Below are 18,105 nucleotides of genomic sequence, written 5' to 3' on the forward strand. Positions count from 1 at the left end.
TGTCTCTTTAAAGAGAATATTCATCTTTTTATGGCCTGATGTAGACTGTATATTATCATTATTACATCATATACGTATACGTATATATATATATATACAGTATGTTCATATGTATAACAACCTTAATGATCACTATTGCTATTATGGGGGCACGTTTGTAATCATCATAACATTTTGCATTAACCACTGGAATTGTAAAGACTGAAAATATATTGCGTTTGGCATGGAAAGTCACCAATGTATCATTTTTATACACCGCATTTCTAAAATTCTGATTAAAAAAATACATATGGTTGTCAACTGTGTTATTTGGCTGAGAAAATGTTGCACTTGAATGTGAAACTCGAGGAAGTGAAGCGCTGCAGCGGCTAGAGTGCGGCGTGCATGCAGACGAGCGCGACTCCTCCAGCATGAATGAAGTCGAGGAAGATGAAGGCGGCGTCATGTGCCAGAGCATCATCAGTATTCCATCTCTCACTCTGGGGATGATTCGCTCATCCCTGCACGCCTTTGACACCGCCACATTACATGTTGCTTATTTTTTTGGGATTGTAGCATCAGTGTTTTTTTTTCCTGTTACATGAACAGTGATTAACTTCTTTTTACATTTTAATGACAGGTAATAAATTAACATATCACATATTTGAATAATAACTATATACAGAGAATTAAAGTAAAAACAAAATCTAGTCTTAATTATTCAATAATTTATCATAACCATTTATCATTATCCTTCTTATTTACATAAAATTGGTACACAAGTAAAACCGCATTTTAAAAAAAACAAAGAATAAGCAAAATCAAAACAAATCTAAGCTGATGATTCGCTCATCCCTGCACACCTTTGACACCGCCACGTTACATTTTTATTTTTAAAGTGTATTTTTAAAGTGTAGCATCAGTGGGTTTTTTTTGTTACATAAACAGTGATTAACTTCTTTTTACACTTTAATGACATGTAATAAATCAAATGTTTTACACAAAATTGGTACACAGGTAAAATTGTACAATATATAGCATTTAAAAAAAACTTAAAAGAATAAGTAAAATTAAAACGTAAATAAATCAATCTTAATCTTAAATCAAATCTTAGTAAATCAGTTATCACTTATCTTAACCAGATTATTCAACTTATTTGTCTTTTATCATTATTATTATCGTTGTTATCACAAGCGTTAATTTTGGTGAATTTGTTATTAAATGATTTCATTCATGATTAGTACTTGGAGCTGCCTGCTGCCAGGCAAGTAGTGAACACAAACCGTGAACGGCGCGCGTACAAGTGTGACGGTGTGCACACACACACTCACCATGTTCTCGAGTAGGTGGAGGTGGTCTTCTTCTTCAGGTGGTCCACATCAGAACGCCAACAAACGGCAATGCGCCAAAACAAAAACAAAGACAAAATCAGTCCACACTTGCAATATCCACTGCAAAATCAGATGATAAAAGTCCCGATAAATCCCTGGCTTGGTTCTCTTCTTTCGGTGTCGTCCGTTGGTTTCGCTCGGCCCGCCCGGGTGGCAGACCGTCAGAAAAAAAACAAGAAGAAAAAGGGAAAAAAAGAAGAGAAGGAGGAGGAAAAGAAAAAGAAGAACGCCGCTGAGCTGCGCACTGATGCTCGCTTGTTGATCGGGAGACTTCGGGCGAGTTCGGCTCTTTCCGGAATGGACAGCGCACGAAGTGACGCTGATTGGCCAATTAATTTGGCAGTTAACTTGTGGCGCTCACGCACGCCATAACACGCGCGTTACATTTGACAGTTTCCAATATGTTTCGACAGCTTTTACAGGTGACTATACTGACTCAATTTACATCTTTTGTTTTCAACATTTCTGATGCTAATGTTAGTGTGCGTGTGAACTCAAATACTAAGTTAATCATTTGTATGATTGCTTGATGCCAAAATATATTTGGCACATATGCATATACATATATATAAAATAAAATACATTACATACATATCACATTAGTACACACACAGATACAGCGCACGTGTATGTGTGTGCGTGTATATATATATATATATATATATATATATACACACATATATACATACATACATATATATATTTATACATATATATGTATATATATAGATACATATACATACATACATATATATCTCCATATATATATATATATATATATATATATATATATATCCATATCCATATCCATATATAGTATACATATATACGTGTACATACATATACGTACATATACATACACATATATATACATATACAAAAAAAAAAAACTTTTCCTCACCCCCCGTGGGTGGTCTCTTTTTCCCTTCAAGCTCGGGTCCTCTACCAGAGGCCTGGGAGCTTGAGGGTTCTACGCAGTATCTTTGCTGTTCCTAGTACTGCACTTTTCTGGACTGAGATGTCAGATGTTTTCCTGGGATCTGTTTCAGCCACTCCTCCAGTTTGGGGGTTACTGCCCCTAGTGCTCCAATGACCACAGGTACCACTGAAGTCTTAACTCTCCAGGTCTTCTCCAGCTCTTCTCTGAGCCCTTGATATTTCTCAAGTTTCTCATGTTCCTTTTTCCTAATGTTACCATCATTTGGGATGGCTATGTCAACCACAACGGCTTTCCTCTGCTCTTTGTCCACCACCACAATGTCCGGTTGGTTCGCCATTACCATTCTGTCTGTCTGGATCTGGAAGTCCCAGAGGATCTTGGCTTGGTCATTCTCTACCACCTTTGGAGGTGTTTCCCACTTGGATCTTGGGACTTCCAGTCCATACTCTGCACAGATGTTCCTGTACACGATTCCAGCTACTTGGTTATGGCGCTCCATGTATGCTTTACCTGTACATATATATATATATATATATATATATATATATATATATATATATATATATATATATATATATATATATATATATATATATATATATATACATACACATACATATATATACACACACACACACACACACACACACACACACACACACACACACACACACACACACACACACACACACACACACACACACACACACACACACACACACACACACACACACACACACACACACACACACACACACACACACACACACACACACACACACACACACACACAGATTATCTACTGTATAACCAGTTGTAAAATTGTAATGGTAGTGTCAATATGTATATGCACAAAGTAGTGGTTAGGCTGCCCTCTCCTCTTTAGCCCCCACGCCCCCCAACCCGCCTGTTGGAGAAGCCACCAGATGGCTCCGCCCTCCTGAGGGCATGCATGCTAATATTAGCTTCATTCTCTCAAGGTAGACTTCCAGTGGCAGATGGCATGAAGCATCCTCGTCACTGCACAATGTCCCTCCACTCGCAACAGCAAATGATGCATATTAAAAACAAAACAATCATAGCAGATCATCTCCAATCATTTAAAAATCACTTCCAAAGAAACAAAACGAGGAAGAGAACTGGAACTAGAAGAATAGTTGTACTACTAAGACACAGTTTATTTTGTACACTTTTGTTTTAATTATTTGCTGAATTGTCTTACTACTGAGGGCAACATGGACTTTAAGCTTACCTGAAGGCATCATAGTGCTTGCAGCTAGTTTAGGACCGCCACTTGCAGGACAGAAAACATACTTCATTTGACAGCAGCAATAAAAGTCGGTTAACTTTTATCGTGGCGACTGGTGTAATGACTTGTCTGTGCCAGAAGGGGCACTATGAGCACAAGCGCTAATGAAAGAGCATCACCCAGGAGGGATGCGTGGGCATCGGGGCGGCATCGCGGCCAGCTAATTGACTTCCTTGCTGGCGTTCGCCAACACAACCACACGACAACATGGCCATCAGCGTGGCTGATGGGATGCCTGCAAAATTTCACAAATCAGAAAAATCGTTAGATGAACGCTGGAGCTTGTCCCAGCTGTGCACCCTGGACTGGTCGCCAGCCACTTTCAGTGAACATATTTCAAAAGTTGTGCTTGTAGAAGCATGCAGCAGCAAAAGTGCCTTCGCTCAGCGCCCGGTTCTCCATGAAAACGAAGGCCACATTTGAAGACAAAATTCAAAGACGTTTTGAATGACTAATATTGTTTTTGCTATACTTCTGCATAGAATAGAACGGACGCAAAATTAGTGTTCACATTTCCAAATTTAAAAAAAGGTAACAAGAAATTAAATATAATGTACATAATTCGTTAAAAAGACATGGAAAGTCACGTGACTAAAACGTAAGTCGCGGAAGTCACGGTCAACGCAATAAAATACATGTCTCACTCGAGGTGACTTGCAAGTTGAAAAAAGTAACAAGACGCTACACACGATGTTACACAATTGTATGTTATTATTTATGTCAGAAAAACGAAACTATCACGAGAATACATTTGCGTCTTTCTACTTCCGCTTACCTCACAGCTGCAGCACGTGAAAGTTCGTTGACTTGTTGGGGCCTGGGGGGGAACCTTTAAAGATGTCGTCGTCCTCTGCAGCGCTTCGCTTCTGCGCCAACATTAGCTGGCTGTTCACCGAGCTGCCAGACTTCCCGCAGCGGATGCACGCGGCTGCTGCGGCCGGCTTCCGAGCGGTGGAGGCAGCCTGGCTCTATGACGCCGACCCGCTGGAACTCCGACGGGCCAAAGACGACCACGGCCTGGAGGTCGTCCTCATCAATACGCCGCCCGGTCGGGGAAAGAAACGATCGACACCCCTCTTCATCAATTATCATACTCATCATCATGTGTTGCAGGTGACGTCAAGGCGGGCGAGCTGGGCTTGGCGGCGGTACCCGGACGAGAAGAAGACTTCAAACGAGGGCTGGATCAAGCCATCGAGTACGCACGAGCTCTGGACTGCAAAAGGTCACACGCACGCACAAGCTGGGCCTCTTTATTAGTTAGACGCACTAATAAATAAATATATAAAATGCTTAAAATTCTTGATTTAACTTGCGCATTGATATGATTTTTTTTTTTTTTTAAGGAATGCTTTTTTTAAAATAATGCTTTTAAAAATTGACGGTGATGGTTATGTAACAGGATTCACTTGATGGCCGGCCGGGTTCCGGCGGGGATGGATGGTGGTCCCGCGGTCGTTCAGGAGATGGAGGCGGTCTTTGTGCGGAACCTCAACTACGCTGCCGAGCTGCTTTCCAAGGTGAAGGCATTTCACGGTAACAACTGACCAAGGCAATACCGGCAACCATAACCTTCCTCTCGGCATTAGGAAGGAATGACTGGCCTGATTGAGCCCATCAACACGCGGGTGACTGACGCTCGATATTTCCTGTCGTCGCCTCACTACGGTAGAAACTTCTTCGGCCCAAGCAACAAAAAGAAGGAAAAAAAAACCATTTATTTTGTGCGCAGCTGCCACCATCTTGGGAAAAGTTGCCAAAGATAACATCAAACTGCAAATGGTGAGTGGTCACTCACCAAGTATTTGTTGACGTTGACTTGCTTACATTCTCATTCTATACTCTCAGGATGTTTTCCATTGGCAAATTATGGATGGGAACCTGACGCAAAACATGCAGCGATACTTGCCGCTGCTGGGTGAGCCATGGAAATAATGCTTTCATTTACAAAATGACAATTGTAAAAGTTTTAAATTGTGCTTTCTTAACATCATGACATCATTGTGACATATTTTTTTTCGCAAGGTCACGTACAGGTGGCTCAGGTTCCCGGCAGGAACGAGCCAGACAGCGAGGGCGAGATCAACTACGACTATATCTTCTCCATGCTGGAAACGCTTGGCTACCGTGGCTACGTCGGCTGCGAATACAAGCCGCTAGGTGGGTTGGCGGCTGTTATCGGTTTCCAAAGTGGCACTTAACCTGGCACCTGCACTCTTCTCCAGGAAGCACGCAGGAAGGTTTGGGTTGGCTCAAAGATTACTGGACACGCAGGAAGTGATGCGACATGGCGAAAGGAGCACTCAGAGGTTCACATTATGAAAGTGGCCCATGCCAAGTCAACACTTATCACGCCAGCCCACTCCCAAAAATGAAATCCGATAGAATGACGGTTGGATTTATTGAGCATTTGTCAGCATGCATGAAGTGGCTTGTACTGTGCACCATATCATATACAACAGAGGTGCACTTAATTGTCAATTTAATGTGTAATTACTTTTTTTATGTTTTTAATTTAAAAAAATGGTGGCATTTTCGTGTCTCCAGTCAATATTCTTCGACTTCTGGTATCCTCCATGATGGCTGGCTTTGTCTTTTGTATTAAATTAATGCATTTGCTGATACTTTGGAAAACAATGATATTGCCCATTTTTTGATGTTACAAACCAAATCAGCAACCAAATCGTAATTTACCTGTACTGTTAATTTGGAAAAAAGTCCTGTTCTTGATAAAGGGATGGAAATTGAAGTACCTACTTAGAATGTCCATGATAGAGTTGAAGAGCGTGCACTATTTCTGTTATGGCCTCCAGTGTTTGACATCCTAAAGCTCTGTGCGTGTGTGCACGTTTGGCCAACAGTGATGCTGTGCCATTATCCCTCAACAAAAGGGGGGGGGGTTAAAAAAAAAAAACAACTCTGTAAATGTCCTTCCCATTAGAGTTTGGGGTTGAATTAAAAAAAAATTAGTAAGGCACTTTTAGGCAGTGTAAAGCAAAAAAAAAAAGAAAAAGAAAAAAAGCATAGACTGAAATGTGAGAACAAACCCTGAAGTGCTAGTCAAAGCTCAACATGTCCACAGTCCAGATCCAATCCAAAACTCTTTTGGCTTCCTCTTGAACAGGAAATGTGCAAGACAAACAAAACTCCCAACATGTTCTTTTCAGCGACTGGTGGTGTGTGTGCTCATCTTGCGATTAATTGGCAACCAATGTCGGGTCCTTAGAAAATAAACACTCCAGCGCCAACCACAGAGGACCAAGATGTGAAGACTATGGGAAAGTTCAACATTTCACACTTGGCGAGTGTAGACGGTGGTCCTGTGGGTGGACTGGTGACCAAGCCAGGGTCCAAAACCAATCAGTCATAAACTCTGGTTTCACCCTTATTACGTTCCAAGCTGGATGAAATGTTCAGTGATTCGAAATCTGAAAGTGCGTAAGGCGATCCTGGGTGTAGCCCGCCTTTGAAACTAATGGATGGAAAGTCCCACGTTCCATTTCCTTGCAGCATCTTAAGTGTGGGAATGTCATGTCCGGGAGTGTTTTCAGCACTGAGTCCAAAAGGCGCAACACTTTAATGCACTACCTTGTCGATCATTCCTAAGCAGGGGCCGCTCAGTGTGAGAAATCCTGTGCTAACTGCACAAGAACCAAAAGGAGTCAAAATTCAAGCATTTCAGATGATTAATGATCCAGAAATGCCAAAATAATTTAAAAATGTCTTCTAACAGCTTAGCTTGATGCTACCGCTTACAAGCCATGATGTAGCTTCTGGAGCTAGGCAGCTTACTAACGACAACTGGCGCAAACTGTTTTTAACTTGATTGAAGCGTTGGTTACAAGAGTCCGGTCCAGAGGTTGAAGCAAGCCGTGTTGATGACGCACTCCAGGTGATGGTACATGGAGACCAGCTGAGGTGGTGGGCTGCCGCCGCCCTGCGGCTGTGGCGGCAGTGGCTCTCGCAAAACCACCTTGAGACTCTGCAAAGAGAAGATTATGGCAAACACACAGGTTGGTAGTGTTGACGTCATTTTGACAACTCACCGTTTTGCCAGCTTGCGAGTCGAGGAAAACCAAAACAAAGCAATCTGTGAATTTCTGGTTTAGAACAGCCTGCAACGATGACACAGTGGGTCAGATTTGATACCCATGCGATCCAGTTTTGGGTAGAGATGAGGTCTCACCAGATATTGGACACCGCCGTCATCAAAATGCCGGCAACTTTGAGGGAATCGACTCAGCAGGACTTTAATGAGACTCTGGTACCAGGCCGTACTCATATTCAGGAAACAGTCCTGCAGGGATACCAAAATGTGGCGGCATCAACTACGCCCCTGAAGCCCGGCAACCGGGGTGGCTACGAAAATTGCACGCCTGCTCACTAATACTAAAAAGGACAGGGGGGCATTCTCACCAGCTGGGGGTCAATGTCTGCCACTGAGCGGCTCTGGACGGCCTCCAGCAGCTCCTCCAGCTCGCAGAAGGACAACTTGGTCAGCTTCAGCTTGTCCAGTGCCAGGTGCTCGCCATGGAACAGCCTCCTCCACAGGTTGTCGCGGCGACAGTGACCCATGGCTTCCTCCACGCTGGTCTGGATCTGCCGGAGGGCGGCGGCCACCTCGTTGTTGAGCAGCGGGAACAGGGGGGACTGGTATACCAATCCCTGGGACTGGAGAGCAGAGCCAACCAGAGGGTAGAACTCATTTCCGTCACTAGGTGAACAGGTCTCTGAGCCGGAGCCGGTGGGTGCCACCCATTGGTCCTGCTCGGCACTGGGAGATGTGCAGGACTCTGTTCGATCTAGGGCCGGGCGGCCAGCCAGCTCGCCGGGCTCACGGTGGATCTGAGGAATCTTCTTGAAGCGCCGCATGTCAGCGGTGAGTCGGGGGAAGAGCTCACGCTGGCTCGTCATGATCACGTAAAAGTGCAACCTGCACACACATACTTTGCTCTTAAAGGGAACAGAACATGACTTTCAGTGTCTTGTATACAAATAGTAACGTCTGATAACACCACATAAGTCTTCCCCCACCCCAAGTTTCTCGAGAAGACTCCAGTAACCAAGCTTGCATCGGCTTCTCCTACCTTAGCAAGTGTCGCTCTCCCTCCGACTGCTCCTCAAAGGGAGCAGCATTGTGACACACCACCAGGGACACGTCAAAGTCATCGTGGTGGTGAAGGCCCTCCAGGTCCTTGTAAGAACCTGAGCTGGAACGGGGAAAGAATTCCAAGTAAGTCCAGGCAGCTCAGGCATTTTTTGCAGTAGCATTTGTCCTACCTGTTCCACAAGGCCACCAGAGCGTACTCGTGCTGGTCCGACGTGGCCTTCTTGGAGTCAGTGGCAACGGTGGCCTTGGACATGCGCAAAGGCTTCATGCCATAAATGCCGGCATGGTCGGTGATGTAGTTGTACAGCTGGTGGGCTGTGATGATCCTTGTGGAGGTGGAGAAGCTCCCTTGATCACAAGATGGCAGGGGGACAATCAGGAAAACCGCTAGAAGCAACACACGCCTACAGAATGTGGAAGCTTTTCTAAGAGTCACTTTCAAATATTTTTAAACTTTACAGGGCACCAAAATATACTGTCAAAGAACTTTTGAGTTTCTGCCCATTTTAATCGAGGATATCACCCTCAGACAGGTTTGATCTTTGCATCGAAGTTTCCCAGGTGAGCCTAGTCTAAGGAAAGACACTTAAGGAGTCCAAAGTTATTGATGAGGTGGGACAGACCAATCATGTCAATTTGCAAAAAAACCATCCATATTTGGACATCTAATGTTGACGCCCGACAGCGACGATATGCAGGTATGAGGATGTTCGTCATCCCCACCTTGGAAGACATGGTTGCGTCCAAACTTGGGGATGTCGGGGTGCTGCGTGATGAAGTCTCTGAGGAAATCGGTGAGCTGGTAGCCCTGGCGCAGCGTCATGTGGCAGCCCACCAGGTACTGGTGGACCACCCGCAGGTGGAAGTCGTAGCTGAACGAGTGCACGTGCATCAGGTCGCGCACCTTGTCACACTCCTCGGTGAACAGCATGGAGAGCTGCAACACAGGGTACTTCGTTAATCCCGCATCGACCGCCACCCAAAGCAAGCAGAGCATTCTGGGAAACAAGGAGAAAGGATGCAGACTAAGCTGGGTGGGGGGGAATCATCAGAATAACGGCGCTGCCTTGCAAATGGTTAGTGGGAATGCTCTGTACTTTGGTGGGATGCGGTTTCACTTGCTTTTAACTTCAACACCCCGCACTGTGTCCTTCCTAGACCTGTGTTGCTCAAATCCAGGAGTCAAGGAGACAGATAACCATGGTGAAAGGATACTATGGAGACTAAGACATGGAGGAATGAAAACATGAACTTTTCCATCCCCTCTTGTGGTGTTCCTGCACTTCAAGCGTGACTATCAAGCTGGCCCGTCCCTAATCCGAAGTCCCGGGTGGCTCCTTTCGCGGCCAAGTCAATTTCCATTGTGACTTGGACGGGAAGGTTCAGTCGGCGTCCTCGTCTCTCGGTGACACCGCTCATTAGCCGGGACCAAAAGTATGTTGGGGAAAGAAAAGTCGTCGAACCAGCAAGGGCCTCGGCCGTGCGCCCTGGGGAACGCCACACCGTTTCTGACTGTTGACTTGTCATTCACTTTGACTCATGATTGACCCCTTCAAAGTAAATAAAGCATACAAGCGATAGGGGGACAATAAAAGTCCAAGCGGGACAAAACGCTGCAGGAAGGCGGGTAGAAAGTGGGAGAGAACGGGAGTGAATTGCAACCAGCAAGCAGCCAAGAAATCAGAAAGGAGCTTAGCAGTTCAAAGGTTCGATTAAACCTTTGTCTAGGCGGCCATTGAAGTTTTTTCATGACATTTGAATGCCAGCCAACCCACAGGAGCAAAAGGAAAGACTGATGAGTCTGGCAAGCAGAGTGGCGAGGTAAGGGCGGAGTGGGGTTAACAGACCCCCCTCCCCGGGCCCCCTCGCCTAACAGTGGCTGGGACGTACCGCACAGTCAGACACCTGGGCGGTGTCCGGGAAGGGCTTGCAACGAGGTTTGATGAGCAGGCCGCCCTGATGGAGAGATGACAGGAAGTGTGTGTGTGTGCGTATGTGTGTGTGTGTGTGTGGTGTGGGGGCGGGGCTTGGGGGTGAATACAAAGACACCTGGACAGGTGGAACAACATCACGGCGTCCATCTGACATCAGGTAAGATGCAAAAAATTGGGGATCTGTTTTTTTTTTTCCACTGGGAAATACCAAGGAAACATCATGCCACTTCATGGAGACAAATTGTTTGGCCGGAACAAGACATTACCTGTGAGTTGACCGACTGACCCATGGGGATGCGAGAACACTCCAGTGCGTACTGCTTGACGCAAAAGTAGCAGCCCTTGACAAATAAAATAAAAAGACACTTCAAAATTACAAAAGCGCTCTTAAAATGCTTTCCACCATTTTAATTTTATTTGTGCGTCAGGTGAGTGATGTAAATTTTACTTTGGAACAGTACCTGAAAAGCCAGCTCCATCAGCACAATCCCACCTGGCAATGCCCTCTGAAGATAGTATGCAGTGGTGGCAGACACAGTGGTCTGAAATCCAAGGGAACACAGTAGGTAACAACAACAACAAAAAAAAACAACAACAAAAATTATATCTTTTTTTTTTTTTTTTTTTTTAACCACATGCCCCAAACACATTTGGAAATTGTTTGTCTTGTTTTGGAAAATTACTGTACAAGACGTTTAATCACTTCTCTTCAAATTGTGTTAAAAAAAAAAAAAAAAAATTGAATGTAAATTTTTTGGAATGTACTGCATGTTAAATTGATTATTTTTAAAAACTTTTACTTAATTTTATCCACAATAAAATCAATCAACAGCTTATGAAATGACAAAGGAAGAAAAGAAAGAAAAAATGCAGCAAACATTCCTGCACTGTTGTGGCTGCACTGCCTCACCTTGGGGCTGTCTTCACTTTTCTGCTTGACGTAAGAGAAAGACATCCTGCCCTCGGACGACGACATGGAACTCAACATGGCGGCGCGGGCACGGGCGATGCTGTCAAACAAAACGGAGGACCAGCAGAGGGGTTAGTGAGGGTCTGCTTCAGTGCACACGACACAGACGACGACAGACCTCCGAGCGGGCGACTGTGGGCGTAACTGGACCAGGATGAAGCCCAAGCTTTGCAGGTACTGCACATACTGCTGCAGGAAGCCGCTGGAGATCTCCAGCAGCCAGGGCTCCTCCTTCAGCCGGCCGGGCAGCATGTCACCAGAGTCGCTGCTGTAGCTGCGGTCGCGCCCCGACGCCGTCGAGTCGTTTGACCGGTGGCGCTTCTACAAATCACGACAGTGTGGATGGTGGTAAGTGGACAACACGGCTGTCCTGACATTTTCCTCGGCCATGTTAACAGTCTTCCATCTTCATTGACTAAACACCTTGACTGGTGGTTGGGCAGCTAGTTCCTCCTGTATCTGCTTGCGGAAGAGGGGGTCAAAGAGCAGCGGCGTGGCGCAGTAGTGGACCAGTCGGGACGACTGCTTCAACGTTTCTAAGTCGGCCGGCTGAGGAGATGATGAACGTGAATAATAAGAAGCAAAGCTCCAAAAACAGCTATGAATGCAACCAAGGCGACGTCACGACCACACATTTTGCTCTACAAGCGCTACTATTCACGACGTAAAGGCGAACGCACGGCAATGGGCATGTTGGACTGCGCCGACCGCTGCTGCCACGTCACAAACAAGTTTTCGATCTTCATCTGCTTCTCCAGCTCTACACACAAGAAAAACAAAAGCAACAATGCAAAGACAAGCACAAGAACAGCCATCTCTTTTCCGAATCTCTTATTTATATTATTACTACCTCCTATTATTATAACTGTATAAATATATTAATTAATGTGAAGTGTTTGAACCTCTCCTCTCGGCCACTTTGATGTCCAGGAGCTGCCCGCCGTGCCGGGCGACAGCGTCTCCGTCCGACAGCGTCCTAATGGCGCAAATGTCCCTCAGAGCCTCGTCAAAGGGCAGCAGCTCGGAGGGGAAGTGAAGTGGGGCCAAGATGCGGCCAGAAGACGCCAGGCGACCTTGCTCTTTGTTGGCCAGGGGTGGGACGGCACTACGGAGCAGCGTGTCTGGCTCCATGGACGGACCCAGGAAGGGGTTGGGGTCCTGGACAACAGCGACAACACTTATCGTATCCCCAGTGAAACACATTAATGTCATATGAAATAAATGAACCTTTACATTGCCCTCAACATACTACACATTTAATGTTGCATTAAAAAAATCACAACACAGAAGCAGATATCCGTATTCTGTAAGGCTGCATTCAATGTTCTGTTCAGTTTGATTTCCTCTGGGCCGCAAATGGAACTCATCAGGAAACAAGATTCTGACTTTTAATTCCCATGTTGGCTGTTTGTCGAGCAACTTTGGGGCGCGTTAGCTCAGCCGAGCAGCTCGGGGCCGACGAGGCAGAGCGCAGCGGCAGCCCCTGGGCGGGAGGAGCCGCAGAGGCGGCCCGGTTGGTGCCCCCCCTTCGCCTCCCGTCACGGCCGTGACAGATGAAGGCCGATTCAGGCAAATTTTCTGCCGCTCTGACTCTGCTTCCTGTCCGAGCTCTTTAGTGACGCGGCCTTGAAGGCCATCAGAGGGAAAACTAAAGTTCTTTGCGCTTGGTAATTGGCCGTAGGGGGCTCGTGGGAGGGGAGGGGGAGGGGGCACTTAAAGGGCAATTTGCTGGAAGATGCTGCTCCAGTAAATCTCAAGTACTTACTCACAATATGCTACTTTGTCTGACCACAAATTGGATTCCGTTAATTTTGTTTGTCCCTCAAAATTCAAAAAGTCTTGAAAAGCGAAACAGTGGAAAACGCCGCTTCACTTTTTTTTTTCATTTAGTCCAAAAATGATTAAATCCATTTTCCCCCTCACAAATTGTATCCATGATGACAATGTGACTCATTACAGCATATTAAATGTTACAAACGTCAAATTCCGAAAACTTGAACTCAACGACCACCAATCATGTTATTTGAACGGATTGGTCGACCAGAAAATTTAACATCTATGCATCCACGCCTAAAGTTCACACTATAGTTTCAAGGTTTCTCCCAGCTTTGTTGGAATTTTGCCTGCATTTACACAAATGCATCGGAGCAGCACCGGCAAGCTGTGTTCCGCATTTGACAGCAGTAATATCACAAAAATCAGCCTGTCACCGCATGTCAAATAGAAAAGCAGCGGCTGTGTTTTTTGCTGAGGCTCTCAGAAGAGGAAATGAAAAGGAAACAGGTCCGAGCTGAAATCGATTGAATGCGGAGCAAATCTGAACACAACGCTTCTTTTTGTGATGACTCATCAATACATCTGTGACACATTTTCATATATGAACTCATTTCTCAGTCACTTCTTCTGTGTGTGATAAGATGACCAACCAAGCAAGATGAAACATGACAAATGCTCAAGCTGTGAGGAATGATTGAACACAGCGGCTGCATGATTTCATGTCGCTCTGGGAAACTTCAATATTGACATTGTGCATCTCGTAGGAATAACTTTTTTAAGGACAAGATTTGGCTTCCAGGGGCCACAACAGCTGTATGCGAGGGGCCGCGGGACCTGCCACCCGGCGCGGCCCGTGAAGCAGATGCTGCCCTTACAGGTCGCTTCCACCTCAGCTGGCAGAAGCGCCGGCCGGCAGACGTCCGTGAGCGGCTGCCACTTACCCGCTTGGAATTGATCTCGTGCAGAGGCGCGTCGGAAAAGCAGTGGTGATGGAACAGGCCCATCTTCTGGCTGAGCAGGCAGTGCAGCACGTGGGCCCGGGCGTTCTGCCACTTGACCAGGCGCACCAACTCGCGGCTGAGCGAGGCGCCCAGGTCCAGCGACCAGTTGTAGCTGTATAGCGTCACCTGCAGGTGGGCCACATGTAGTGCATCAGATTGGAGGAAGTTACAGCAAATTCCAGTTTCCTGCCAAATTACTCGTCCAAACTCTGTCACCTTTTTGTCCAAGATGCGGATGAGGAGGAACCTCTGGCGGGGCGCCGGTGCTGACGTCCAGCCTGTCTGCTGCTGCTGCTGGCCCGAGAGGATGGAGCAGTCACCCTGCTGCTGCTGCTCAGATGCCTCAAATCGCTGGAGGCCTTTGTGAGCTGAACACAGTCAGAGGGACACGGACGGTGGAGTCAAGGACATTTCTGAAGGACCGTTACACAAGGTCTGTAAACGACAGTCTCCAAAATACTTCAGAGTGACAGAAAAGTGATGAACTACTGCCGACCTGACCATGAAATAAAACTTGAGTGTGGTGTTGCGCTGCAAAACACAAATGAAACGAAAGTCATACTTACGTGTGAACCTATTAAGCTGCGCCATGTTTTCCTCCTCTAAACTGCTGTCTGCGGCCGACGCGAGATGGAAAGACGGGACGGACGCAAGACGTGCGACAAGAGACAGAGAAGACACGGCTCAACACAAAGTCATGTTAAGACGACACACGGGCAGGCGCATGTTAGACGCGTAGACATGACGACAGATGCGAGTGACAAAGTGAAGAGTGGTTACGGGCGCGGTTCGGTTGCCTCGCGTTTACCTTGCTCGGTGCTGCAGTACCACTGCTGGAAGTTCCTCCCGATGACGATGAAGCTGCGGGATGCCTCGAGTGACCGCCACGGGTTTTGCACGGCAGACAAAGGAACAAAGATGTCCCCCGATAGGGGACATCTGGAAGCAGACATAAGTGACACGCTGCATGAATTTTTTTAAGATATTCTTCTGTTGGTGACTTTTTGCTGTGTGCATTTTGTCTGTAACGAGCACTGACCTGGTCTTGGCAAAGACCTTGACGCTGGTGTCGGCAGCCAACGATCCCACCAGATTGACCAGCTCGGTCAAGATGGACGGCAGCAAGAAGTGGGACGCCACGTCGGCCGAGCACTGCTGAATAGACGGGCAGCCTGGACGGGGGAACGGAATCATGAATTTTGGAATTAAAAAAAGAAGTGATTTGAGGAGATTACGGCATACCAAGCTTGGCCATGAAGGTGATCCAGGGTTCGCAGGTTAACTGATAGACGGGATGCAGAGTGCCCATATCGCCCTCATCCAGCTGGCAGGCTTGCCTCCTGCAACATCAAAAGTTTTCCTCCTGGTGAATGAGATTTGACTGCTTCCAAAAATCTCACTAACATGAGAGTTTGCACCCCCCCAATTGGAAATTGGTTAATAATAATAAAACTACTATGGTAAATAAAGAGATTTGTAAAAACGAATAAATAATTGCTTAATAAATTGTACTCAAATTAATTAAATTTGTTTGAATTTGTTTAAATTGCTGAGATGAGTTATTGTCAGTGATAGGAATATCAATAAAATAAACATTTTCAATAATACACTGGTTTAAAAACACAAATATTAGAAATAATGTAAAACAAACGCATTACAAAATTTGCTATAAAAAATGAATATTAGAAAGACATTTCTTTAATAAAAATAAATGAAAGTAGGTAAGTCATAGATACAATTTTATATTTATGTATTGTAAAGACAATAAATAAAACAGGCCCAACTGTCCCAAAGTTTGTCCAGCCTGGTCTTGTACATTTTCTTTTTTTTTTGCCAACGAAAGCACGTCCAACCTTGCGTACCTTTGTGCCTGTTCCAGCTCGCTGAGCCTCTCTTGCGACCACTGCTGCTTGACGCTGTCCGTCTTGTGGCGGCGCCGTGTCGCGCGACCCTCCTCGCCTCGCTCCGGCACAATGTCATCCGTGGTTTTTGGGCTGCCCAGTTCTGACGAGTCGGGTTTGCTCTGTGGCCACAAAAGACAGCAACAAGTTGGGGCCAAGGTTTAACACTCTCGTTGTGGGAAGTGCAAATATTTTGTTCCGTACTTAAAATGCCTAGAGTAAGGGAGAAATGAGATTCCTTGTGCTAACCTGTGCTAACTGGCTAAGTTGTGAGCATTTTGCACCAACATACCAGAATGTCCCAGAAGCTGCGGCGCGTGGTTCTTCCCGTGGGTGTCGTGGACTCGGGTGTGCTGGATGCCGTCATGCCAGCGGTGCCACTGGCGCTGCCGGGGTGCGCCAAAGTGATGGGCGAGGGACTGCTTCGGAACACCCGAGAGCCGCTACGCTGCCGGGGAGTGTCTTTGGCCTCGGGCAGACTCAATGTGCCTGAACATTGGAAATCAAAAGCAATAGCTGAGCAATAGCTATTATAGCTAATAGCTAACTTTGTAGGAGTTTGTATGTTGGCGTCGCGGTGCTACCTTTAGTGTCCTTGCAGGTGGCGTGCACGTTGGCGCTGGCGCAGGGCAGACAGAGCGGGTTGGGCAGCACCCGCAACTCCATGAGCACATCGCACAGGGCGTGGCGCAGCGCCCCCTGCAGTTTGTCGGCCAGCTGCGCCGGGCTCACGTTGCCTTGCTCCCACACGTCGAAGCGCACCAGCAGTGGTGCTGATACCGCCTCTAAATATTTATTCAAATCCAGAAAGTGTCACATTCAAAAAGATCTCCAAAACTGAAGCAAAAGAAAACTAAAAAGAAAAGTAACAGTGGTGAAGCACGCCTCAAAGATTGCTCTGCTTAGTATATTTGGAAGCAATTTCAAAATAAAACGCAAGGCCTGACCTTGGCTACAGCCGACGTGCGCAGAATTGGCTTTCACTTTCAGCACGGTGGTTAAGCGCTCAAAGTATTCAGGCTGCAGCGGAATGGAACAATTGTCAGTGTGCCTGCCGCAGTCCTGGACAGGGGCCTGAAGGTGACGTCCTACGGCATCCACGAACGTCAGAGTAATGCAGGCGATTCCTGTCAGGTTGGATGATTTGTCATCAATGCACATGATCAAAATAGCATTTGTGTCTGTGAGGTTGAGAGGGGGGGTTAGGTTTCTGACCATCAGAAATCCCAATTTATTCAAGCAAGTCAAACATTGGAACTGTGTAATTCGAAAGGGGGTGTACCTTTGCCTCCAGTCCCCTGACCTCCGGGCTTGTTGTAAAGGTAGATGTCACCATCCGCTACGTCGGCGTTCGAATGAAAGCAATGCTGCAGAAAGGAGATGCATACATACGGTCAATTTGAGGTGGACATTTTTATTCATCAAGGTTATGGCAAAATGTGAAAGATAGCAACTTCTTGTATACTGAAGACAATTGGCCTTTAATTCAAAAGGCTGTTTTGACTGAAAATTTTAGGTGTGATCAAAAAAGGCCCGGGTCAGTTATTTACTTCATCAAAATGACTTTGAGGACAGCAAGTTTCAAAGCGGTCGAGGCGTTACCTTGAAGTGGTGCGCCGTGTTGCTGTCCGTGTACTTGGGCACATGCAGGAAGATGAGCAAGTTCTGGCGGAGGTAGTGAGATACGGCCGAAAGCCACGGGAGACAGAAGGCGGGGAGGCCGAACGCCATCACTTCGCTTGAGGGAGAGCCCGACGGCTGGATGAACTGAACAAAAGCAGGTGAAGCGGCACG

General features: G+C 46.3%; 2 protein-coding genes and 1 long non-coding RNA gene across 10 annotated transcripts in view; 1 reads left to right on the forward strand and 2 right to left on the reverse strand.

The window, feature by feature from the left end:
• On the reverse strand, positions 1-4,853 carry LOC148388219 (uncharacterized). Its single transcript, XR_015862335.1, has 4 exons — positions 4,395-4,853; positions 3,563-3,854; positions 1,311-1,342; positions 1-508 (listed from the first exon to the last, which is right to left on the reverse strand). It is a non-coding gene; the product is annotated as an uncharacterized LOC148388219 (long non-coding RNA).
• Positions 4,260-6,256, forward strand: hyi (hydroxypyruvate isomerase). 2 transcript variants are annotated; one of them, XM_088395251.1, is made up of 8 exons: positions 4,260-4,667; positions 4,733-4,817; positions 5,022-5,139; positions 5,209-5,287; positions 5,352-5,401; positions 5,468-5,537; positions 5,645-5,779; positions 5,845-6,256. In XM_088395251.1, the coding sequence occupies exons 1-8, from the start codon at positions 4,457-4,459 to the stop codon at positions 5,898-5,900; spliced, it is 804 nt and encodes a 267-aa protein (XP_088251377.1). In that variant the 5' UTR covers positions 4,260-4,456; the 3' UTR covers positions 5,901-6,256. The 2 variants fall into 2 exon arrangements, with proteins under 2 accessions (XP_088251377.1, XP_088251376.1); XM_088395250.1 differs by having other exon boundaries at positions 4,271-4,667; positions 4,733-4,844.
• The window catches only part of szt2 (SZT2 subunit of KICSTOR complex), a 26,632-nt gene continuing 14,528 nt past the window's right edge, over positions 6,002-18,105 (reverse strand). For 5 of the 7 annotated variants that reach the window (XM_088395241.1, XM_088395239.1, XM_088395237.1 and 2 more), the window contains 27 exons: positions 17,914-18,078; positions 17,594-17,678; positions 17,259-17,438; positions 16,896-17,096; positions 16,604-16,800; positions 16,273-16,433; positions 15,653-15,750; positions 15,450-15,582; positions 15,219-15,349; positions 14,977-15,024; positions 14,627-14,778; positions 14,351-14,536; positions 12,536-12,791; positions 12,314-12,393; positions 12,057-12,182; positions 11,752-11,954; positions 11,574-11,673; positions 11,125-11,205; positions 10,930-11,004; positions 10,620-10,685; positions 9,453-9,666; positions 8,900-9,077; positions 8,707-8,829; positions 8,036-8,552; positions 7,806-7,916; positions 7,666-7,734; positions 6,002-7,601 (listed from right to left, as the gene is read on the reverse strand). In XM_088395241.1, coding sequence (XP_088251367.1) covers positions 7,458-7,601; positions 7,666-7,734; positions 7,806-7,916; positions 8,036-8,552; positions 8,707-8,829; positions 8,900-9,077; positions 9,453-9,666; positions 10,620-10,685; positions 10,930-11,004; positions 11,125-11,205; positions 11,574-11,673; positions 11,752-11,954; positions 12,057-12,182; positions 12,314-12,393; positions 12,536-12,791; positions 14,351-14,536; positions 14,627-14,778; positions 14,977-15,024; positions 15,219-15,349; positions 15,450-15,582; positions 15,653-15,750; positions 16,273-16,433; positions 16,604-16,800; positions 16,896-17,096; positions 17,259-17,438; positions 17,594-17,678; positions 17,914-18,078 — 4,080 coding nt within the window. In that variant the 3' untranslated portion in view covers positions 6,002-7,457. The remainder of the gene's footprint in view (positions 7,602-7,665; positions 7,735-7,805; positions 7,917-8,035; positions 8,553-8,706; positions 8,830-8,899; positions 9,078-9,452; positions 9,667-10,619; positions 10,686-10,929; positions 11,005-11,124; positions 11,206-11,573; positions 11,674-11,751; positions 11,955-12,056; positions 12,183-12,313; positions 12,394-12,535; positions 12,792-14,350; positions 14,537-14,626; positions 14,779-14,976; positions 15,025-15,218; positions 15,350-15,449; positions 15,583-15,652; positions 15,751-16,272; positions 16,434-16,603; positions 16,801-16,895; positions 17,097-17,258; positions 17,439-17,593; positions 17,679-17,913; positions 18,079-18,105) is intronic. The other 2 variants (XM_088395240.1, XM_088395243.1) reach the window with 2 other exon arrangements.

The sequence above is a fragment of the Syngnathus floridae genome, chromosome 13, assembly GCF_059516105.1.
Source record: "Syngnathus floridae isolate MCC-2025c chromosome 13, RoL_Sflo_1.0, whole genome shotgun sequence".
Classification (NCBI taxonomy): Eukaryota; Metazoa; Chordata; class Actinopteri; order Syngnathiformes; family Syngnathidae; genus Syngnathus; species Syngnathus floridae.